Source organism: Episyrphus balteatus, chromosome 2, assembly GCF_945859705.1.
Source record: "Episyrphus balteatus chromosome 2, idEpiBalt1.1, whole genome shotgun sequence".
NCBI classification, from domain to species: domain Eukaryota; kingdom Metazoa; phylum Arthropoda; class Insecta; order Diptera; family Syrphidae; genus Episyrphus; species Episyrphus balteatus.
This window is the reverse complement of record NC_079135.1, coordinates 37,701,889-37,727,148: the sequence shown is the minus strand read 5'-3', so window position 1 is coordinate 37,727,148 and position 25,260 is coordinate 37,701,889. Positions and strand designations below refer to the sequence as shown.

At 31.7% G+C, this 25,260-nt stretch overlaps 1 protein-coding gene across 2 annotated transcripts in view; it reads left to right on the top strand.

Moving 5' to 3' along the window:
• The window catches only part of LOC129908155 (protein encore), a 42,767-nt gene extending 18,373 nt beyond the window's left edge, over nt 1-24,394 (top strand). Inside the window, exons 3-17 of one of the 2 annotated variants that reach the window (XM_055984480.1) lie at nt 8,166-8,316; nt 10,706-11,738; nt 11,801-11,942; nt 12,015-12,165; nt 13,360-13,665; nt 13,731-13,951; nt 14,231-14,446; nt 18,510-18,859; nt 18,915-19,072; nt 19,129-19,365; nt 20,054-20,113; nt 20,175-20,478; nt 20,550-22,129; nt 22,222-22,327; nt 23,234-24,394. In XM_055984480.1, coding sequence (XP_055840455.1) covers nt 8,188-8,316; nt 10,706-11,738; nt 11,801-11,942; nt 12,015-12,165; nt 13,360-13,665; nt 13,731-13,951; nt 14,231-14,446; nt 18,510-18,859; nt 18,915-19,072; nt 19,129-19,365; nt 20,054-20,113; nt 20,175-20,478; nt 20,550-22,129; nt 22,222-22,327; nt 23,234-23,298 — 5,058 coding nt within the window. In that variant the 5' untranslated portion in view covers nt 8,166-8,187 and the 3' untranslated portion in view covers nt 23,299-24,394. Of the gene's footprint in view, nt 1-8,165; nt 8,317-10,705; nt 11,742-11,800; nt 11,943-12,014; nt 12,166-13,359; nt 13,666-13,730; nt 13,952-14,230; nt 14,447-18,509; nt 18,860-18,914; nt 19,073-19,128; nt 19,366-20,053; nt 20,114-20,174; nt 20,479-20,549; nt 22,130-22,221; nt 22,328-23,233 lie in introns of both variants that reach the window. The other variant, XM_055984479.1, reaches the window with a different exon arrangement.
• Nucleotides 24,395-25,260: the final 866 nt, after the last annotated feature.

Genomic DNA, 25,260 nt, shown 5'->3' with positions numbered 1-25,260 from the left:
TTTTGACAAATCATTACTTACAAACGGCAACTCTTTCTGCAAGTGCCCAAAAACAAATTTCTTTTTATACCTTTGCCTTTATAACTTGAAATTTAATTTGGGGAGTATAAATGAATGCCAATTGCACAAGCATTTTTGGTGTATAAGCTTTACAACTTCAAAAAAGAAAAAAACTATACATAAACCAGAAAGAAAAACAAATTTAAAAAAAAAAACAATATAGACCTTTATTTATTTATATCTATAACATCCTTTTATGATCGCTTAAATAAATTAACCCTTATAAGCTAATAGCGTTAGACAATATTGTCTTTTAAAATAACTTTAGTTAAAATGCATCATTTTCTTTAATATTGTATCAATAAACCACAGATAACATGCTTTTACTACTTTATGTAATGTATGAAATATTGAACAAATGTTGGTTTTCTTAATGAATTTAAGAAAAAAGCGTAATTTTTCTAATACTCAGTAGCTTCTCATTTTATTTGTTTTTATTTTCGAATTAAAAAAAAAACGAGTTATTATAGAGTTGTAGAAAAAACATCCCTAAAAATAAATTAATTTTATAAATCTTACTGAAAATGTATGTATATAACATCGGACTCTACGATAAGAATTTTATTTTTCATACTTATAGGAGTAATTAGTAAGCTACATTCTTGGATAATATTTTTATTATTTTTATTATTTTTATTATATATTAAAATTGACAGAAATAAGAAACTTTTTTACCGACTTCCAAAAAGGAGGAGGTATTCGTCTGTATTTTTTTTTATGTTTGTTACCTCATAACTTTGGACTGAGTGAACCAATTTTGATAATTCTTTTTGTTTTGGAAAAGCTGGTGCCTGCAGTGTGGTCCCCATTCGTTCAGTTGGCTATAGAAACTATGAGAAAAACCATAAAAAACCCAGTTTTGGTCCATGGAAGTCGGTTTTGTTTTCTAAAAATGATTATTGAATGTAACGTTATTTACCATGAAACTTTCCTGATGGTGTTATACTTATCATATCAATATTATCCTGGAAATAAAAACATACAAAATAGAAATGTAATAGCATAACTTCCACAATGTATGTTCCAGACAGTTAATTTTCCAAGAAAAATGAAAGGATCATCTCCCAAAAACAAGCTGCGTACTGTAAAACTGTGCAATTCTGCACAGAATTACTTGTTATGTCAACGGACTTAAAAAGTATGTATTTTATTTGTAAAACAAAATAACACGTAGAAATCCAGCATAATTAAAACTGTACAAAATAATTTACCCATACTGAAACACCCTTTACACACGAAAGAGAAACAAAAGCAAGATACTGGTTGAACTTTTTCTTTTTATCATAATATGCCCCCAGAGCCCAGAGCAATACGTACTAGGACTTTTTTCTGTTGTTGTTATTGTCTTCTTGTTGATGGCATAGTGCTTATTTTCCCCGTCTTTATTTATTTCTATATTTCTTTTTTTCTTCATTTTTTTTATTTGTCTCTGGTTGTTCTTGTTTCATTCTCTCTCGCTATTCATTGTGTTCCTGTTTAGAAAACCTTGAAATTGCTTTTCGCCTGAGAGATATCCTTTGGATTTCAAATCTTTTTTTTTTTTTTTTCAAATACAAAACTCGGCTTTTGTTTGTTTGCAATTTTTCTCGTCTTGCATGAAAAATATAGATAAAGATATGTACCTACAACCATACAACCCCCGTCATAAAATGTACAATTACACAACAAGATATCAACAAAAAGAAGAAAAATAAATAAATAAAAATAATAATAGAAACGAAAAGAAAAACGTAGGCTGACAGGTTTATGTTCTTGCAAAAAATAAATACAAAAAAAAAAAACAACTGTTTCTTCCACCTCTGTGGAAGTGTCTGTTTCTGATTCTGTTGATATTGCGCCATAATTTTGTCTTCTATATTTTCTGATAATATGAAATGTACATAATACTATACAACTAATGGTGATGTTTTTATACAAAAAAAAAAAAATTATTACATTTTATATGATGTTTTTTGTTTTTGTACAGTGCATTACATATTATAAAAAACATAGATAGAAGGTTACTTTTTTATACTTGTTCGAATGCTGCTTGCATCATAGAGTGCTTCTCGTTTTGGTTGATAGGATTTAATCTACATAAAAGTTGCCAGGATTTCACTTCTATTTTTTTTCATATATCCCTAACAGACAAAAAATAAAAATGCAGTTTTAATTGAATTCTGAAACGAGATTTTTGTCTAACGAAAAGTATATATTAGGTATTTGATAAAACAATAACAAAAGCAAACTAGGTTTACCTACTGTTTTTTTCTACCTGCCACAGAACTGTTCTATTTATATTTCGCTCTCTCGTTAGAGATTCAACCGATTACACAGGTCTACAAGGTTTTTGGTGCCGAGACTATGATATACTTTTCTATAGGTTTTCGGTGTGCTGAATTCGAATCTGAAGTCAGAAATATCCTATCAGCTCCCGTTTTTGAAATATTACCGTTAGAAGATGCAAAAAAACTACTTTTGAGGTTATGCTTTAATGTGAAGACATTTTTTTTAAATATAAATTATAACGGTTTCTATAAGAACTATATTCCTTCTTTCAAGACCTTTTTAAATCTTTTCGATATTTTTTTTATTGTTCGAGATATCGTCAGTTGTTTGGGTTATTGTAATGTATCAAACAGATATCACGTTTTCATCTCCTTTTTGATAAAAACAAACTTAATTCATTTTAAGATATCTCCGGCAGTAAACGAGATATTGCAAAGATTTAAACAGCTCTTGAAAGAAGGAAAATAGTTCTAATAGAAACCGTTATGAATTCTATTTAAAAAAAATTCTTCAAATTAAGGCATAACATCAAAAGTGGTAAAAAAACGTTTTTTTGCATTTTCTAACGGTAATATTTCCAAAACGGGAGCTGATAGGATATTTTTGACTTCAGATTCGAGTTCATCACACCCAAAACCTTCAGAAAAGTATATTTTGGTTCATGTGGGGAAGATCTTGTTAACTCCAAAAAATTCAAAAAACGATTTTTTTCGAACTTTCTAACGGTAATATTTCAAAAACGGGAGCTGATAGGATATTATTTCTGACTTCAGATTCGAGTTCAGCACATCAAAAACTTATAGAAAAGTATATCATAGCATAAATTTTGTAGACCAGTGTTATAACCTAACTTTTTGTAGAAAACGTTTTAATATGCCTAATTTTAAAATTTATAAAAAAAAAATCAAAAAATCACTTTCGGATTAAAAAAAATCAATTTTTTGTTAAAAATTGAATATGTGGTGTGAGATTTTTCTTGAATTTTCATTTTTATGTTAATTTTTTCTGCAGGACGACATACCAATTTTTGTTTTCGATAATGTTTGAGAATTGTATATTAGCTGCGTTCCTTTGAAAACATTTATCTAGTGCTTAGTACTTAAAGCAGCTTTGAACTACTTTTTCATTATAGCTATTATACAAAAAAATATTTTCAATATAAATCAGTGCTTAATAAAATAATAAATAATTTGTATCATGTCTAACAACAACCGCGAAAGTCTAAAAAGTTATATAATTAATTAAATAATTTGTTATAATGGAATGGAATAGTTGTTTTTGGTTTTTTAACATTTTACATTCACATTTTTTAAATTAAATTTTTTTGAATTTCATTTGTTTTTAAATTAATTTTTTTTTAATTAAATTTTTAATTAAATTTTTTTTGGAAAATCCTTTTTGTTTAAAATAATACCTACCTTATTTACTTTATTTAAAGTGTGGACTATTTTTTTTTGAAATGTTTCTTTCAATAATACCTAAGATAGTTGCTTGTCTTTCTACAAATTAACTAAATATTAAAATCTACAATTAACTAAATGGACGTCTTTTCGTTAGAGAACTTACGTTTCAGGAAAACAATATTCTTGTACTTCCAATAAAAAGTTATGGCAGGGGTCCATATTATCCGCCTTCTCCATATTACCCGAAATACTCTTGAAAGATATTTAATTTATTTTCAATATAACAATTCATTTAACTGGCAATACCGTAAATATATTTGCGAACTTACCGTCACGAATTTGGGGAGAAGAACAAATGCGCCCTTACCCCAGTTCTTAACTCTTGTCTTCAACTTCATCCCTTCGCTCTCCGTTCAATACCAATGTCAATAACCACCACAACCACCGACAAGCATTATCTTCATCGTCTTTGTCGTCGTCGTCGTTGTTGGCTTAAAAACTTGGACTTTGCACCACAACGCACTGTAGTATTTAGTATAGTAGCTCTGTATCAGTAGGTATAGGTAGTCGTAATCGTAATCGTAGTCATCCTCGTCAACGAAATGGTGTGTGTATATTATTAAATCCCCTTTTGGTGTCTTCTTTTCTTCATAATTCGCACGTTTATTCGCTTATATTAAAGGCAGTTGAGGGTTGTGCTGCTGCTTCATTTTATTATCCTGTTCTCTAGGTTCTACTGTTTTGCTGCTGCTGCTACTACAATGCTACGTTTACGTTCACTTCCTTCTTTGTTTTTGTGTCTTTTTCTATGCTCTCTTGTGTGATTAAAGGAACAAAAAAATAAAACTTGTTCTACTTCTACTTCCATACCAAAAAGGATATACTCAATTTTTTTTGGGCCAACGCATAAGATACACAAATACACACACAAACACGTACACCCATACTAACAATGACTGAGAAAAGAAAAATCAATAATAACGAAATATAAAGTATTTATGGTATTTCATTTCACAGTCATCTGATGTTAATGTAGTTGTTTTTTATAATTACATAGTGCAATGTCTTGAGAAAATACCCGATCTCCAAACAAATAAAATAAAAGCTTTTTTTCTTAAATAAAATTGAAAAATAAGAATACAAAAAATGTGCTAAAGAATCAACTCTTTTCATCCAAAAAAAAAAAAAAATAAATAAACAGGAAGCCTGCAAAGTTTGTGTTCTTTGTGTATAGACAATATATCTTAACGAATTTGTGGTCACAATGGCAAAAATAAATAAATTTAACAGAAAAAAATAAAAATGCAGGAGTAATCAATCTACGAAAAAAGCTTTAAAATAAAATTAAAAAATAAACAAATTTGTTATGAATTAAAAATAAATACCAAAAAACTATTTCTAAAATTGTATATAAGTATTAAATTATATTTATAACTTATCTAATTAATTAATAATACTAAATAAAACAATAACAAAAATAAAAACTAAATAAAAACATACAGTGATAGTGATGTGTTATGTGATAGGAACCTTCTATACAACAAAAAATATTTTCTATATATTAAATTGTTAATTATTATTATAATTGTATTAATTTTTTTACAAAAAAAAAAAAAAAACCCATAACATTATACCCTTTACCTATACCTACATTTCTTCATGACTAAATGACTAAAATGACATAAAATCAAATAAACTTTTAACAAGAAAAGTCTAAAAGTGCGTAAATAGTTAAACTCATTCTGTAGTCTTTGCCGTTTTAGCATTAACTAAACAAAAAAATATATAAACTGCACTGCCAAATTATAATATTACAACAACAATGAGTGAAGAAAATCCAAAAGTCTTTGAACTAACAAAAATCAATTGCTGGGACAAAGTTCCGTTTCCGTTTATTTGAACTTGGTTGTCCTTAAGTCCGCACACATAAAGAGGTACGTTGGGAACCAATCGACTCGACGAAAACACATTTCATATAATAAAAACAACACCAACTGATGCTTTTACTGCTAAAATATGTGGATAATCAATGTTAGCAAAGGTAAGCAAAATTCACAAGTGGAATATACTAAAGCACGTCACGTTGATCTTTTGAGAGTAACATCCCACTTGGGGGCCAGCTGTGTAGCACCAAGAGATAACAAAATAAATAAATAAAAAAAAAAGGAAAATTCTTGGAAATGTTTGCTTTCATAGAGTTGTTTTGAATATATAAATATATATAATATACATTAAAGAGTATATACATATAACATATGTATGTACACCTAGTTGTTGGCATTTTTTCAATTTTTTTTTTCTTCTTTCATTTCTTTTTCGTTTAAGTGTGAGCTTTAAATATTTTATTTATATATTTTTTTGTTTAATGTAAAAGAAAACATTGCCCTCTTATAAGAGATTCTCTCAGCTTAAGAAATTTCTCTTTATCTTATACAGATTTTTAATACAAGTGACAAATTTTGAGAATAATTTTTTGGATACAAATCGCATTACAAATGTTAATATAGAAAACTTAAGTTGAAACAAGTTTTTGTTGCTTTTGAAAACATCGACCTTTTGACTTTGTAGGGTTTTGATATTTCTATTTCTAAAAAAATATTACCATTTCGATTAAAAATATCCAAATTAAGATAGTAATCCCAGAGCGAAAAGCAATTTTAAAATAAATACCAAAAAACATTTCATATAATATATAAAGATCCAAAAACTTGCTGTCATCTCTCAAATCGATTTGCCAAGCTTATGATCAGCTGTATGTATGTGTTGTTACTCATATTAAGAAAGTTACAAAAATCAGCTGACAACAACAATGTAATAAATTTTCGCGTTTGAGAATCAATCGAATTGAATATTTGAGATACTTGAGTGTTCCATATTTTTGTGAAGCACCAAACTGGATAGGTGACATATGACATTATTATTTGTCAAAAATTAAAAATAAATAAATTGAGTAGGTACAGATACCTACCAGGAATGCCTACATCCTTTGAATACAGGAATTTAAAAACAATTAAGAAACAACAAGCAAATAACGCAAATCCAAGAAACTAGCGAAATTCAGCTGCGAACATAAATATCTGTGTTGTTGAATATAATACAGGTTGTCCCAAAAGTAATAGTTCAAACAAAATATGCTATAGGCCAACTTAAGATCTTTCAGAATTCAGTGACTTGTTCATCCCAAATCCTTACGGTTTTCGATTAAATGCAGTTCTTGTGAAATTTCGAAAAATCTCTACCTTGCACCAGTATTTTACTTCCTACGCCCATAATTGATTTTTGTTTTTCACAATTCTTTCACTAAAACATTTCCTAATAATTAGGAACAATTAATTAATAAAAATATTTTTTATTTCATACTCCATTTCGGTACAAATTAATTAACAGTTCCAAAGTAGGATTTTTTTCGCAAATCCACAAGAATTACATTTCATCGAAAACCGCAAGGATTTGGCCTATCAGCATATTTGGTTTGAACCATTACTTTTGGGACACCCTGTATACCAAAAATATTAGGATAACTCGAGATTTCTTTTTGACAGCAAATGTTATGTTAATCATCTTTTTTTTTTCTTATGGGATAACAACAACATAACATATCTGGATAGATTTTGATTAATCCCCGAATGCTTCCAAATGTTTTTCGGTATAAGATAAAATTATCGGGATATAAGATATAATTAGGGAACGGGTCGTAATTCTGTATTCAAAAATTCTGTATGACCAAAATTCTGTATCTGAATAAAAAAATCTGTAAGAACATAATAATTCTGTATTCCATTATTTTCTTTTCTATTATTCTGTATTTCAAAATCCTGTTTTCAAAATTCTGCAAATCCATTATTCTGCTTTTTGGAATTCTGTATAAATTCCAAACCTATACATTTTTATCTTGCCTGTTAAACAATTTGTATTTAATTAACAAATTAAGTATAACAGTGTATAAGAGCCGTTTGCTAAAACGAAAATTGAGGATTTACATTCTACATAAAACCTTATGTGCCAGTTTGCGCAAAAATACTTAAGTTTCGTTTCAGCAAATGGCCCTAAAACCCCTTACAAAAAAAAAGAGAAAAACAAATTAAAAATAACAAAAACCAAAATGAAATTGAAGATTATTGGCTAAAGATTATTCGTATTTTGGTATTTAAGGTAATTATGTCATTCAAATTCAATCGTATAGCTGTAAACAATATGCAAATTAATTGGGGAGATATTTATGAGATCTATCCAGTACAAAGTATGAATCACAAACAGTTTTACTGATCCTTCCCGGTAATCCACATATGTATGTAAAATAATTGTATGGTTAATGAATTTAGTATATTTTTTTAAAAGTTTTTCATCAATTTCAATAAAATTCTAATTTCCCACCTTAATTAAATTTGTTGATTTTCACCATTTAACATTGTATTATATTTTTTTTTATTGCAGAATTATTACCGGAGGTGTGATTATGAGTTCGGCGCAAACGCAAATTGCTGTGACTTCAAACGTCCATAACTTGGCCACATCCCAAATTCAAAAAGACTACAGCGAAGATTCACTTAACAGACAAAATAGCTTTGGCAATAGTAGATCTAGAGTAAGTTTATTATAAGTTTATTACACACAAATTACTAATTTCTATATAATTGAATTAGATATAAACCTGCTAATTTTCTTTTAACTGACGCATATTAAATCAATAACCTCAATTCCCCGTGCAAGGGCTTTTATTATAATTTAAATAATAATTACTCCCCACATATCAGTCATTTTTGTCTTCTGGGACAAAAATATTGATCTTTTTTACTCGTATGTTCAACACTAATAGGAATTTCCCACAGTTTGAAAATAAAAAAAAAAAACTATTTCCAAGTTCTAACGTTAATTCGAATAATAATAATTACTCGTACAGCCGACATTTTCCATCTCAGGTTCAAGGTATTCTCTGATACCACCGAGTCTACATTTATTTCCTCATATTCGGTTATTCGATGGTTTTTGCTTATTTGTTGCAAAGGAACTGCTTATCAAGGTCATGTTATTGATTTTTTCTTTTTTTTTTATATATTTTTTTCTGAGAAGCTTTAAGTGAACGCTTGAGTGAAATCTCATCCGCTATTGGCACGCAAGTCTCTTCGTACCGTACCACTTGTTAGGTTTTTTTTAGTTTTTTTTTTATTTGTTTTAATCTAAACCACATTGCAGTTGAAACGAAACGAACTACATATCGGCATTATTTATCGTGTTAGAGAGTAATTTCTATAAATGTCAATCACGATCTGATAAACTCACGTGCTCCTTGGCCTTTGTTGTAGTTCAGGTCCGTTTTATTTGTGTTAGAGGTATAGAAGGCGACTAATCCATTTGTAATTGGGTCCTCATTCCTTTTTCATTTGTACCTTTAAGAAATATTAGACGGATCAGCTCATTTGATAAAACTTTTGTTAGCACCTCGGTACCAAAAATATAGCAGACCACACAAACAATCGAAAAGTTTAGAAATCGGTATCCATGCCTCGAAATACATATGCAGATATCTTTTTGAATTACTAGAAACATTTCGCTTCTCTGGTGGTTAAATACTATTAAGCATATTCTCATTTACAAAGGAGTAAATTCTCAAAACTGTGCAAATGCCCTTCTCTAATAAATGAATCATTTAATAAACCGAAATCATGTTCTGGAATATTAAATACAACCCTGTATTTGTACACTGTACTTCTACATGTCACTATGTTTATCGCTACTAAAACCAACCAATGTATACTTACTTACGTACACTCATTTCTCAGTAAACGGCCTAGTATCTGGATGTGCAGGCAGAACCTATTACATTGTTTGCTTGTCTCGTCTAATGCTTTAAAATATAGGGTTTTCATGTATAGTAGAAGAAGGGTAAGTGGCAGTAGATTGCCTGACTTTGCATAGTTTAACCAAGTCCCTAAAATGGTATAGTGATGTCACACTGTTGTTTGGAAATCGATGAAAGAAAAAGTGAAAGGTCATCAATTTGTGCTTTGGTAGGATGAAGAAAGAGAGTTTTTGTGATTGTAGACTAGTAATTAATCAGCAGTTAAGGTTAGTTATTATAGGTTTTGCTTTTAGTACTGTGTACTTGGTGTTTTTGTTCTGTTCAAAATGAAATTACCGAAACCAACATGGTCTTGGTGGTATAATAAATGTTTACATTGTGTTATAACGATTGTGGACAAGCTTAATAATGAGGCTATCATATTGTCATGAATGACGTTATGTATTGGTTTTTTGTTATCAAATTGATCTCGCCGGGATTGTAGGTTGTGTAATTTGTGTTTTTAATATTTTTTACTTAGTTGTGATGGCGTTTTAGCTTTTAAGATGCTCAAAAGCCTTTGGTTTCAGATCGGTCTCTATTCCGCTGCATTTTAAATTGCACTCTCTTATAACTCCATTGCAAAGGATGTCTTCCTCTATTTCTCGTACCTTCTGCCTTGGCCTTACTGACTTTGCGGACTTGACTGTTGATATTCCTTCGTAATATGTGTATGTTTAAACAAAATTTAGCTTTTAGTGACAATAGTTGAACAGCTCATCCGTATATCCTCACTATTAGATTTTGTTTCATCTCTTGATACCAATCGGATCATAAAGCGTTTGTAAACTCGAATAAATTAAGAAAGCTTAAATATCCTCAATGCTTTGCACAATACAGCAGGACGAAGGCTGATTGTTTTATCCAGCTACCCATTGGTTCTTCGAAACGGAGCTTTATTTCAGATTGATATTTCAGCATAAAGGCAAGGTGTAAACCAAATTATTGGCCACTTCGACGCTATACCTATCAATAATCAATTTCTGGATAAGACCATGATTTAAATTGAAATAGCATTTCCTCATTTAAGCGAAGATAGAATTCATAACGTTTCTTTTCCAAAAATTAAAATCTATTATTACCTTAATTTTAAATTTTGAGTTAATGAATTTTATTGACTTTATTTTATTTTTAGGGAAACATGAAAGGTAAGCACTTGACAAGAAGCCATGCAATGCGTGAATCAACATCTCCACCACGGACACCTACTCCTCGTACAGATCATCAAGTGACATCAACAAATTGCGGTTTGGCATCGTCGTCCTCGTCTTCGTCGTCATCGTCTACATCATCGACGCACAGCCCATCGCAGGAAACAAACGATTGCAAAATGCATGTACAATCATCTTCTTTGTTGTCCCCAACCCCATTGTTAGAAACTCCCTCGGTAATTGTTACTAGTCAACACTCCCAACAAACACAACAACAACAACAGCAGAGCGTTATCTGCAACGAAGCGGACTTTCCAAAGCTATCTCCACCCAAGTCATCAAAAAGTCCTCGAAATTCACAATCGAGCAATACAAATCCTAATTCCGGAAATTCCAACAACAACAATAATAATAACCATAACAATAATAGTAATCGGGATCTAATGGACAAGTTCAACAACGCCCATCAACAACAACAACAACAGTGTTCAGCATCAGCATCAGCTGCTAGTGGTGGTGGCGGTGGTAGTGAACAACACACCAACAAAATCGAATTCGGCAACGGTAATGGCAAGAAAGTTGTTTTGGAAATAACAAAAACGATAGATACCGGAGGTGGAGGAGGCAACAGCGGAGGTGGAGGTGGAAATTGCATTGCTTCCAATTCATGTAATATGGAATACATGAATAACCAAACGGATAACAATGGCAGTGGATCACATTATATGCATCCAGATGCCCGAGGTATGGGCCAAGAAGGGACAATATCATTCTATGACAAAGAAAACCGTTGTCCAAGAAATGACAGTCAAAATAGCAACAACTCGCTATCACCAGATGAAAATCAAAATAGTCTGACTGATAGTCCAAGCGATATTAGTAAGCACGAACGCATGGGCAAGAAACACAGGACGAACTCCAATTCGAAAAGCTCAAAACCACGACTAAAAAACATGGGTTCCTCGTCCAGCATGGACGGTGGCAATAGCAACAGTACTTCTGGATTCATATCACGAGGTAGTTCTATCGAAATAAATCAAAACTGCAATTCTAATTTGATTTTTTTTCAAAATTTGCAGATAGCTCAATGGAGCAATTTACTGACCAGAGTGGCGTCGATCTGGTTCTTTTCTTCAAGGAGACCTTAAATAAAAATCCCAAAGATAGAAACACCTTGATGAAAATTGAAAAGGATCTTATTGAGCTGGCTCAAGATAAAACGTAAATAATTATTTTTGCAGTGGTTTTTAAATGTTATTAATTTTATTTTTAATTTACAATTTAAAAAAATAGACGCCAAGAGATGCGATTTCCAGCAGCTTCCTCTTACAATCGAATGCTTATACATAGGACAGCTGCATTCTTTGGAATGGAACACAACGTTGATCCGGCAACACAACAGTGCGTTATTGTAGCAACAACGAAAGGCACTCGTCTCCCAGATGTAAGATATATGCAATAAGTATTTTTTCTTATAATTCATCATACAAAATATGCTGACAGAATCTAATTAGAAAATGAAATTCTGAAAAAAACTAACAAATTTCCAGCTGTAGTAGGAAGAAAGTTAGACATGACAAAAATCTGACTGAGTTATAAGTACTAGAGTTACATGTGAGAAAAGAGCAATATTTAAGAAATGTCAACAATCAATTCCGTGGCAAAAGATCAAAAAATTTACCTCTGAATAAAGATCAAAATGTTTACCTCGAAAAAAACAGATCAAAATTTTTGCCTTTGAATAAAATCCCAGCACAATGTGTTTAGAAAATCGAAAATAACGTTTATCAATATGTATTGCATTTTGGAGAGCCAGGTGCTTGAAAGCCGTCTTCGCTGCAATCTTCCCAATACAAGTTTGTTAAAAACAATGTGCTGTTTTAAAATTCTTACTTTTCATTTTGGAATGAAACTTCCTCAATAAAATTCGTCTTTTCATAATCTTTCTCACTTCCATTTTAATACATAATGAAAAGTCAAACCTCAAATAAATTTGTTGGTTGTGACCTCCTCTGAGGAAGTTGTGAATTACTTTTTTTACTATGAAAAGTTTAGACTTTGAAGGAGAATACGAAAAAGTCCCTGACGCTGAGGAATTGGGATATAAGTTAGCTTTTAACAAATCTCTGGATCTATTTGATAATCTCAATCATGGATTATTCATAAATATGTATTGTGGCAAGATCATTGATGAAAAAAAAAACGAAAAATTACACGCAAAGTAGCTACCCTGAGGTTCTCCAGAATAGTAAAACATTATGAAAAATAATTGAGATCCCATTTTTACAAAGAAATAAAATTAATATAAATTTTAGAAAGGCAAGAATAAAATCGCAATGACTCAATAGTTTCTATAAAAACACCCATTTTTTATTTAAACTGTAAGCATGTAACTCAAGTTTAAAAAAAATAAGAAACTTATGGAACGAAGAGTCAAGACTTAGTGGCCAAATTGTAAAGTATACATGCTTGTGTGAAAAGTTAGGTAGTAGAGAACTGGTCGATACACAAGAGCCCGCTATTGATAATTCAAAAAAAAGCTCGCAATCGATAGTTAAAAAAAAACTTCTAGAGTAACACTTCATTTTTTTTTTATTTATGACATCACAACTGATTTGCATTTTTTATTATAATTTAGATTCGATTTAAATCGCTCTTCCGTGAACGCATGTCAGATGAGCCAAGAAAATCAATTCTTAAACGTGATACTCATAGCTTCGATGATGCTCGCCAAAGTTATTTGTGTCCCGATCGTGGTACACTCGATAGAAAAGCAAAGAGTTTCGAAGAACGTGAAGAGGAATATGAAAAAGTGCGCCGACGAATATTCCGTAACCGAGAGAATGGTGAAATGATGGAGGAACCATATTGGAATTGGCAAGAAAACTCAGAACAGGCTTCAAGAATGCGTCAGAGTAATAAAATGCTTAAAGTTCAATCACCGGTAATTTAAATTATCTTTTTTGATGAACAAATCAAGCTAAACGTAACGTTTTTTTCATTTTTCAGCAATCTAATGATATGCGCAACGATGGACGACCAAGCGTTTCAAAATCTCACAGCTTCGGCGGCTATGGTGGTCCTCCACCAAACAATAGTGGTGGTGGTGGTCCACTTATGCGTGGCGATTCAATGAATTCCACAAAAAGTGCAGGTCCACGAATGTTTTCGAAACAAGATTCCATCGGCAGCAATAGTACACCCTGGAGATTGTCACCTTCAAGTAGCGGGTAAGTACCCCAAATCTAAATGGGTTTCTATAAAACTAAGGTGTTTATTTTTTATGAGTATACAGATTGCATCTAGTCGCTATGTAATTATTAAATTTTGTTCATGAAATATTAAAGTATATTATTTCTGACAATGAGAAAGTGTGCATATGGAGATTTAAGAAAAATACAAAATTACAAAAAAAGTCAAAATTACAATTTGATGTACATAATATTGAAAACAGATCTCTCTTTCTCACTGAATTTACGTGTTCTCCCATTTTGTTTTTTAATAAATAGATATAAAACACAAACACAATCCCTGCGGTCAGATTCGGTAACTCCCTCTCCGACTGGATATGGGAGTGATGAGCACACGCCAGAACCGTCTGTGGTCCACTCGCCGCCACCAGCTCCATGTGGGCTCGTATGGGCCGTCACTGATATAGCCAGTGTGCCACGAGGCAGTGTCCTCATAAATCCGCACACGTTGCAACCAATAGTTAATCAAGACGGGTAATTTAAACGAAAACAAAACAAACAAAAAATTAACAAAAAAAACTAAACTTTATAAATCTTAAGAAAACACAACAGAGTTTCCTTTCTTTTTGTTGATTAAATATAAAGTTCACAAAATTGATTGATAACTATGTATATCTATGTTGATATTATTCTTTTTGAAGACAATTTCCGATAGAGTTTTAAACAAAAGTTTGCAAAACGTTTGATTTTTTTTTTTTTTTAAATTAATTGTTTTTATTAAACAAATACAATTTTGCTGTTTTCTTTTTATTCCTTTTAAATTTTATATTTTTTTTTATTTTTTTATTTTAAATTAATCCTTCCGTTGATATAATTTTTTTTTAATTTCATGTTTGGAGTTTTGTTTTCTACTTCTCTCTTTTTCTCTTGTTTATCATTTTACCTTTACCAAACAACTTCGATTACCCTTGTTTCGTTTCTTTTATGATACTAATACAAATAATGCACTAATAAAAAAAAAATTTGTTATACATAATAAATTTTTGCTTCTCAAGGGCTGTACAACTATAATTTAATTGTTGTTGTTGATTTACATATCTACGGCCTCATGTTGCTGTGTTCTTGTTTTATATTTGAAATGGTTTTCTTTTTGAGTGCGTTTATTTGCTTCTCTCTATGCTGTTATTATATTCTTACTTATCTAATTTTAAGGAAAAGTTATATTGTCGTTTTTTTATAACTAGTACAAATATAAATTATCCTGATTTTTATCTAAGTTTTAATCAATTTGAGATGATAAACGATTAGACGAAGAGCTGTTATTCAAATGTAACCCTCTGCAGATAAAAAGTTTTTCTGCTTTAGATTTTGTATATAAGTTTTTGGGACAGAAAAGAAAAAAGTGAGAATATTATCAATATGAACCGAGTGAAAGGATCTTACAATCAGTTGTATAGTTGGGCTCGTATGCAATAAAAATGAGCTTTAGCTCTTATCTCACTTTTCACTACATTTTCTTGAGATCTATCTCATTATCTTGAGATAGATCTCACGAAAATGTACTGAAAATTGAGATAAAGCTTAAGCTATTTTTTTGTTTGCTTTGTGAGCATTCTGCATAGTTTCCTATTGTTTTAACTTTTGCTTTGAATAAAGCGACATTGTCAAGCGACCATTACTTATAGTACCTAGCTATATCGCAAGTCAGAAGTAATAGAACAAAAATTTAATGAGAAAATATCTCGGATGCTTCAAGAAATCAATCAATGTCTTTAACATTTCATTCAAAATTATTTTGTAGTCTATAGTATACGAACAAGATTTAAAGGGTAAGTGGCAGAGATACGAAAAAAAAAACAAATGTTTTAAATAATTTGTTTTTGCCAGCAACTTATTTTATTTTAATAAACAGTAAAAAATTATTATATTACTTTTCGGCTTATTTCATAATATGGTCGAATACAAAATATATATTTTATATTTGAATTTTAAATTTCAAGTGACTTCAACTCCGAAAGCGTTTCACCCAGGTACGACAGTGGGCTGATCAGTTATATTCAATCGCTCCACTTAAAATATAAAAATAATTTTCATTATTTTTTTCTTCGTTTATTTTTACATTTGTTTATACACTCCTGCTCAAATTTAAAGCACATCCTATTTATTTTACAGAAAAGTCCTATTATTTTTTTATGTCACAGTATCATGGTTATTTTCTCAAATGAGACAGGAGTGATCTTAAATTCAAGGTATGGAATAAAATGTTTGCAGGGAAAATTTGGGAGAGATTTGCTGAAGCCAACCCATGAACCTTTTAGAGAAGAGTCATACATTTTCATGGAGTAAAACCAGCTTTACAACACGTACGGAGTTAGTGAGCACTCCTAGACCTACGTTAAGTACCCAAAGATACTTGACAGATATCCTCGAACACCATGCGGTTCCAAACACCCCTAGATTTGATCCACAGTTTAGTCTGATGCACGGTTTGGATTTTAATATGCCAGCTTTGGATTGACCACACAGAAATTCGGATTTAAATTCAATAGAACATGCCTAGGAAATGCTGAAGCGATGCATTCCCGACCGAAATCCACCTGCAAGCAGTCTTGATCAACTAAAAACTGCTGTGATAGAAGAGTTACATCAAAACCTTCAAAAGTTAATTCGTGGAATGAACAGACGACTCCAAGTATTGAATAAAATTATTGGAAAGAACTTACAGTTGCTTCAATTTAAATATCAGTTTTCCACCTTGAATAGTTAAATATGGTTCATCTTTTTTTTTTGGTTATGGTTCATCTTTTTTTTTTGGTTGATACTGTGCCAGTTAAGCATTTTTTCGCCAAAAAAAATACGCCAAAGAATTTTAAAGCAATTTTAAATAATATACAGGGGTATAACTAAAAAGAAAAAAAGTGTGCATTAATTTTAAATACGTCCCCTATTCGTTATTGTCATTCCAAATAGAGTGCGATAAAAATGAGACCCACTCCACCGAAACAAATGCACCATTTGATTTCTCTCCTGAACGTGAGTGCTCTTCCTAGCTAGGTAGAAACAAATAGTACTATTTCGTTGTTACTTGTGCCAAACCGGTTTGAGTGAGAAAATAATGTGTTTTGCATAACAATATAAGAAAATAATGTGCGAATTGTAACGGCTTAGCAAAAATATTTTGTAAGTAATTATACAAATATTCTGTGTCAGTCAGCATTGGTTATGTCTTATGTGTATACATCAGTTGAATTTGATTCCTGTATGTTTTTATAGGAATTTTGTAGTGACCTCTTCAAATAGTATATGTCTGTGGCATTAAGACAGAGTAGCTTAAGTCCAAAAATAAATTTTGAAAACAAGTCAACTCTTATCTGCATTTACTCATTACATATAAGTTTTAATTTAAAAACAAAATTACAAAAATTTAGCTAAGATTCACGCTTAAATGTATGTTATTCGACCAATCAAAAAAGTTTACACTTTTGACATTTTAAATATGACTAGAAGATCCCTACATTATTTTATATAATTGAGATCGATAGACAATCATTGCGTTATTTGGCATTTAGTAAGTCAAATAAACTCCAAACTTATTCTTATTATTCAAAAAAAAAATAATAAACTTACCTGTAAAGTTAGAAAGGAAAACCATTCATTGAATTAAACAAAACTTGTTTAATTTCTACTTAAAAGAACCATTCTTATTCTTATAGCATTAGCAACATGATATGCCCTTAAAGTCCTAATTAAACCAAGCATTTAAATGATTCGTGAAAATGTTGTTCGTTCGACATTGTGATTTTTTGTCCCCTCCCTAATTAAAATTAGTATACAAAAAACATTTTGCAAACTAAAATATTTTAACCACTAAAAAAAGTTGTGTTTAAAACAAAGTTTAAACTTACAAGAACAAAAACCTTGCTGCCTAAAGACAAAAAAAAAAAGATATATCCATTAAAAAGCCCATAACGATAAAAAAAATGGACTTTTCTTCAAAGCTACGACCAAATTAGGGCAAATTATTGTTAAACTTTGCTTCATTGGCATTATTAACAACCCTCATACCTCAGGCTTACAACCCATTAGTGACAATGAGCTGTTGTCCTGTGCCTGGATTTTTGGTTAATAGAACTTTATTGTTAAATATATTGATTTTTGTATGCTATTATTTTTTTTTTTAATTTAATTTTGATTATATTTTGATTTCTGTTAATGGAAATATTCTTCATTCCTTTTTTTTTGTTTATCTTCCTTTGCTTTTTGTGTGTCATAATAATTTTTCGTTACAACTTGATGTGAAATGTTTGCATAAGTTTTAAAATTAAATTATAGTTCTAGCTTGTTCTTCAAATTACTTACATATGTATATGGCTTTTCATTTCGAAAAATATAAAACATCACTACCACTACCACCACCCACCAATACCAACATTATTATTATCAATTATCACGAATAACTTGATTTATTTTCACTAAACAAAACCGAATTTCGGATCTAGTTGTTTTTAAACGGCTTGCTAAATTGGCTCTCAATACAAAAACTTTGAATCCAATGCATCACAAATCTAACACTTGGTTTACTTGCTTATTTTTTTAGTTCAATTTATCATTTTGATCCGTCCAATTTGCCACCAAGTCAAGCAATGGCTTCAGGAGTGTACAGTAAATCACCTTTAGGTGTCAATATGAAAAAGAAACAATCCGACAAACACAAACTCGGCAATAAAATGGACAACAATTCCTCTGGTAATGATGGTATGTCGTCTTCATCAAACACCGGAGGAGGAACCGGAGGAGATACAGCAAATAGTATCATCACAGAAAGTTCAACAGAGACTGTCTCGGAATCATCAACTCAAACTGTGGTGCTGGCAGCCATTAGTAGAGATGAAGAAAACGATTCCAAAGACAGTATTACCAAACGTGAAATGGATGACATACAAGAAGGTAAGGAGCAATGTGTTGTCCTTAATATGATTCCAATTTATTAAAAACTTTAAAGTAGAAACGACTGGAATTTCTGGAGAAGACTGTGAAAAACCTATTGTAACGGTAACTACTAAAGTTTTTGATCGAATAGAGGTGCAAAAATTCAAACATCAAGCTACAAGTCCGAATATACCTTCTCCTGATCCAGAAGGACAAATGCAGTCAAATGAAGTAAGATCTAATAATTTTGTTCCACTTGAAATGTATTTTATGTTTTTTTTTTGTAGATTGTTCCTCAAAATGAACCGAAAATAGAAATAAGAGCTCAACCCATTCAACAGGCAGCAGTAGCAGCAGCAGAACTTTCAAATTCTAGCAGTTCCACACCGGCCAGTACCAATGATAGCAAAAAAGATGAGCCTAAGAATTGGAGCTATACACAAAGCTATCAGGCTATTGACGGTTCAACAGTTTTCCAAACAGCTAATACCAATCCATATTCCACAACGACATATCAGCAAGGGGTAAGTCTGAGTATTTTAGATGATGATGTACAAATATTGATATTAAGTAAGATTGAGTAATCTACCTCATGATATGTACCAATAAAATTAATTGCAACGTTTTACTAACTTAATTACTTAAATTCAGAAACTGCGACATGCCAACACCAATGTTCGGCTCATCTATGATCTCCAAAATTGCAGCTTTAATGAAAAAAAGCTCTATGACTCGTTTATCAATTTTCATGTTTAAGGGCATCTACTTGTGGATGACCACAAAATTCTTCACATTTTGGCTCTTATGCAAAAAAAAATGAGCTTAAGCTCTATCTCACTTTTCAGTACATTTTCTCATTGCATACGACCCATTATGACAGTACCCATTGTCTGAAACTGTGCAATCAGTACGGATTCTTCATTTAAGTTGTAAAGTTGAAGCTATTCTTGTGGTGAGAGATAGAGAACAGCATTTCGAACGAATGCTGGATGAGAACATCTGAGCTTGTTGTTCTTAACTCTGAAAAGTGTATTAACTTTTGTAAATGTCTCTTCTGTCTATCTGCTTAATTTCAGATGAAGAAATTCACCATCCACCAAATATTCACTAGACTTACATACTGTGTACTCGTTTCTCATAATACGATTTATTCTTTGGATAAAATTAACAGTTTAACATAATATAATAACGTATCAAACTTTTATTTTACAGCCTGATGGTAGTGTTTATGCAGTTCCCCAAGGAATGGTGTACACCTATCCTCCGCCAATGGTAGATATTTAAATAAAAAATAATTTAGCCATTCATTTCATAATCGTAATTTTTTACAAAGGATAATGAAATGCAGGGTTATTTTATGCCTGTATTTGACCCGTCTCAGCAACGTGATCCTAACAGCTTATTGCCACCTGGTTCACAAACCATCTATCAACCTACAGGCGGAGCTGCAATGCTTCCAGTAGCTGCTTACCCAACAACACAATTTACTGGGGCACCTATTTATCCAGGGCAAGTGGTGTACTCTAGTGATCAATTTGCTGCTAGCGGAGCAGCAGTTGCTGCAGCAGCCACTGGACAAATGCAGCAATATCCAATGACTACTACTTATCCCATAGGATACCCGTATCCATATAATGGTAAAAAAATATGAAGACCATATCCAAGAATTGCATTTCTTATTTATTTCTTTTTTTTTTTTTAATTAAAGGCTATTGGGGCCAAACTATGACGTATTATGTGCCTCAGCAATCTCTTGCAAACGCGGTTCCTTCATCGATTATTCCACAACCAACGGCACCGCTTCAAATACCCAACGGTGTATCAACAAGCCTTGCAACGACTGTAAGTCAAGTAAATGGAAATAATCATTCAAGTGCCCCAAACAATAATAACAGCCACACAGTCAGTGGAGGAGGAGGAGGAGGTGGCGGACGTGGAAAACGCGCAACTCCGCCCCACCACCAACAGAATAGCGTGCAAGGCAATAGCCATTCTGTAACTTCGGGAAATACAACGTATCAATTGGGACCAGGCGTTCCACTTGCACTTGCATCCGATATCAACGGTCCAACAATGTACGCCATTCCACAGCATGCAGTCTTTTCCTCAAATATGCTTCCATATACTCACCAAAGTACAACGACGCCCGCTAATGCAGCGGCCGCCACTGGTGTGCTCACTCCACTCCCTCATCAACCAAACGCTGTGATCAGTTCTCTATTCAATCATCCTCCCTTGACTTCGAGCAACGGGCCGGTCCCTGTAGAACCACCTCAACCCACGGGTTATACTGTGCATACGAATGTTAGCTCAAATCATGCAACTGCCAATACCGGCAATGCACAGTCTGCTCCGAGCACACCACATTCATTATCACATCACAATCAACGCAATCCTCCACTCTTTGCAACTCCTCCAATTCTGTCAAGTAATTATAATTCACCAATTCAGAATCACTACCAGAGCTTTACAGACGCACAACATACAGGTGGAGGAGGTGGCTCATCACATTCGTATGAAAAGAGAAATAGCAACGGAGTTGGAGGAATGAACAAGAACAAGTCTTCAAACGGTGCCAGTGGTGGATACTCTTCAAATGGACGACAAAATTCGTCATCATCGCTTTATGGAACCCCGAACAGTAATATCAACAACAAGCCACCGGCTGCGTCAAATGACATTTCTAACCAGTCGTCTATGATGTCTTCGAACGGCCCTCAAGGGCAGCGCCCAATGCACATGGGTCAGTCAAAACGCATAAACGGCTCAGATAAGTCACAGAATTCTCTATTGAACAGCCCTCACATGGGAATCAATGGAAATCGTTCAGATTCAAACCATAACGGCGGTAACAACAACCAAAACACACAGAACGGTTCCGATAGCAAGCCCCGGGTATCATCTGGATATCGGCAGAAGCCCAGCAATCTAGAATTTCGCCGTAGCGTGAGTCAGCGGAATTCACCAAGTGCTAACTCCAATGAAAGTAACAACAACTCGCCCAACAGTATTGTGTCAAGCTACACAGGTGGTGGCGGCGGAATACCTTCGTATGTTGCAACTGCTCCCGATAACCAGCAGTCATCGCCGGTATATATAACGCGAGGAACGCACATTCCACCGATGCATGCCGCAGCGCAAAACGCTCAAGCGGCAGCCGTTGTTGCAGCCGCAGCGGCCGCCAATGAAGCGACAGCCGGTTGTCATCAACCATTGATTGGAGCTTATAACCATCCCGGTGCTCCGGCTGGTGTTTACATCAAATATGGACAAACATACTTTGCACATGTAACTAAAAAATTAAATTTCTGTTATTAGTTTATGTGTGTGTATCGAGTGTTGATTATTTGGTAATGACTTTTTTTTAATTGTAATTTTAGCCAACTGTTGCTTTGCAAAACAACCGTCGATCTCCACCGAGTGATTTGAGACCACAAATGGCACCGATTACAGGAATGTATCCGGCAATGAATATGATGATATCAGGTGTGTTATTAATATTTTTTTTTAATGGCAATGTGCTCTCCTTTAATTGAGAAACGAAGTAAGCACACGACAGGCTTGATTTAAACATACATTTTTTAGTTCATAATAATTTGTTTGGATAATTAGTTCTAAAGTTGGTACACACGTTGTGTATGCAATGTCCAATTATGCTTTTTTAAATAAAGCTTCTCAATGTCAAAATTTTGAGAATTAAAGTACAGTGCTTTAATATATGTATGCCAGCAACGGTAGAGTGCTGATCCCTAGGTTATTGGTGTTTATCAAGTCCTCATCGAGTAGATTATAATCTTATCATGAGTGGGAGTTTTGGGGACTGCGGATTAGACGTTAAATCAGTCAATTGTGATGGATTTCTATCAATTGCTTTCGGATGATGTCGTATCACATTCCAGTGCAGATTCGCAACCAATCCAAATATGAATTTCGAGCCGTGTTGTATTTGTTTTTTTGTTTAACCCTTTAAACTTTAACCTCAGTAAAGGCGTTTGATTCAAGATGAAGACAATTTCTAATTGCAAATTGGCCAAACTTGTAAAGTAAATGTAAAATAACGAATAGAGAAACCAATAATAATAAATAAATAAAATTTCTTAAGTTTTAAGTGGTGTGATTGAATATTCTTCGCTCAAGTACATATGTGGGCTCATTAGTAAGTTATTCCCAAGAATGTTAAAATTTCCAGGATACTAATGCTATGATTTTATATGAACGGTAAACATCGATGGAATTTTCGTCCAAACATTTTAATCAGATCGAAATTTTAATTTTATGTTAACTCTGACAATTTTATTTATTTGGTATTAATTTTTTATGTTTTTTATTTATTTTAATATTTCTTTTGTAATTGATGTTTATAACCTAATAACCCAACAATTATATTTCCAGCACCACGTCAAGTGCAACCAAGGCACCCCAACCCAAACTACAAGGGATCCCGACCGTCACGCTAATCCAGCATCAAAGATTAAACAAAAATGCGTAATAATATAATAATAATAATTTCCGGTCCATTTTACACAAAAACAAAGAGAAAAAAAAAACAAAATGCAACAAAATATACCAAAAGGAAAATAATGAAATAATTAAAATTAACAAAAAAAAAAAAACTATGATTAAGCAAAAGATAAAAAAAAAATTACGTCAATAATAACAACACACACTGTCTTATAGACGTTTTTGTTTACAAAACAATAATTAAACAAAAAAAAAAAAAGAATATGAAATCTCATTTAAAGTGCAGGTGGTATATTGAGAAAATAAGAACATACTCGTTAACAACAAAATTCAATGCACCTAGATTTCAAATTCGATTCCTAATTTATCTCCATAATGTAACACAATAGCTAATCAAAAATTTATGTTAATATTATTATTATTATTGTAAAACACACATTAGGCTTACTTTGTTAAGACCTGGTACACAGAGATAGGTATATTTATATGAAGATGTAAAAATGAAGTAATATTCTCTTACGACTTCATCTCAATAACTCTCTCACATAACCACTCAATCCTTAATGCCAAGACATTTCAAGACAGTCACGGTCGCGGTCTGGTCAAGTTTGGCAGTCCTCTCCCTCTCCATCTCCATGTCCCGCATCAGAGCCATCCGCTCTAAATTGCATATTCATTATTTTAAGTAACAGAAATTTCATTTTTTCTGAGCCATAATATTATTTATTTATTATTATTAATTATTATTAATATTAGAAATGGAATGATCGTAACAATTTATGATTTAAACTTCGCATATATATTTTTTTTGTTTCTCTCTTTCTCTTCTTTACTCAAAATTATTTAGTTTTCTTTTTTTCGTTTAGTAAATATATATTGAACGTTATTATTATTCATACTAAAAATTCTGTTTTCTTTATTAAGTTTAAGAAAAATTTCGAGTTTCCAAAAATATTTTTTTTCCATTTTTTTGTTTTGATTTTTTTGATTTTCTTTATTTAATTTGTTGCATTTATTAAAACAAATAAAAAATACACTTCTTACTCGTTTTTTTCCTTTTACTCAGATTTTAAAATTAAAAAAAAAAAACAAGGTAAAGCTACTAAGTTCTTGAGTTCTCCAGGAGATTCCAGAGCTGGGTAACAAAATCTTCCAACAGAAAAGAGAAAAAGAAATACATAAATCATAAACACTAAACACACATTAAAAATTATAGAGGAGTAAAAAAATAGAAATAAAAATTATATATTTATTCTAAATTAATTAAAAAACCAAAACGAGTATACAAAAAATCAACAACAAAAAAAATTTAAAAAAAAAATGCATGTAGCATACATAAAAAGTACATTTTTAATGTACTTGGTTTTATGTATTAATTTTATGTGTAAGAAATGAGCGGAATTTTTCAGTTAGATTAGTTAATAATAAACAAATATATATAATTATATATATACATAGATATATGTATACATATAGCTTAATATATATAATACATCCACAATCCAAAAAAAAAAGAAAAGAAACAAAAAATAATAATAAGGGAAAAAAAAATAATAATATTAATTTAAAAAAAATTTACATCTACACTATATTACCAAAAGGAGGGGATCGAAATGAACAAAGAAACAAAAAAAAAAAAATGAAGAAGAAAACAAAAGTGTTAACTTATTTCTCATCATCCAAACAGCGGAAACGGACAAACAAAGTTGAATGCTGAGATTTAAACTAAATGAGAAATCAGACCAGAAGTGTCTCGAAAGTCATCTGTTATGATTATGTATTGTTTTGTTGAATATGCAAAAAGTTAAAACTATGTTGAAATAAAAATAAAAAAAAAAATAAAATAAAAGCGAGAATGGTAGGAAGGCAAACGTAAAATACAAAGACAAGAAAACCTATTAAAAATATATAAAATAAAAATAAAAAAAAAAAACATAACAAAAAAACATAAAACTAAA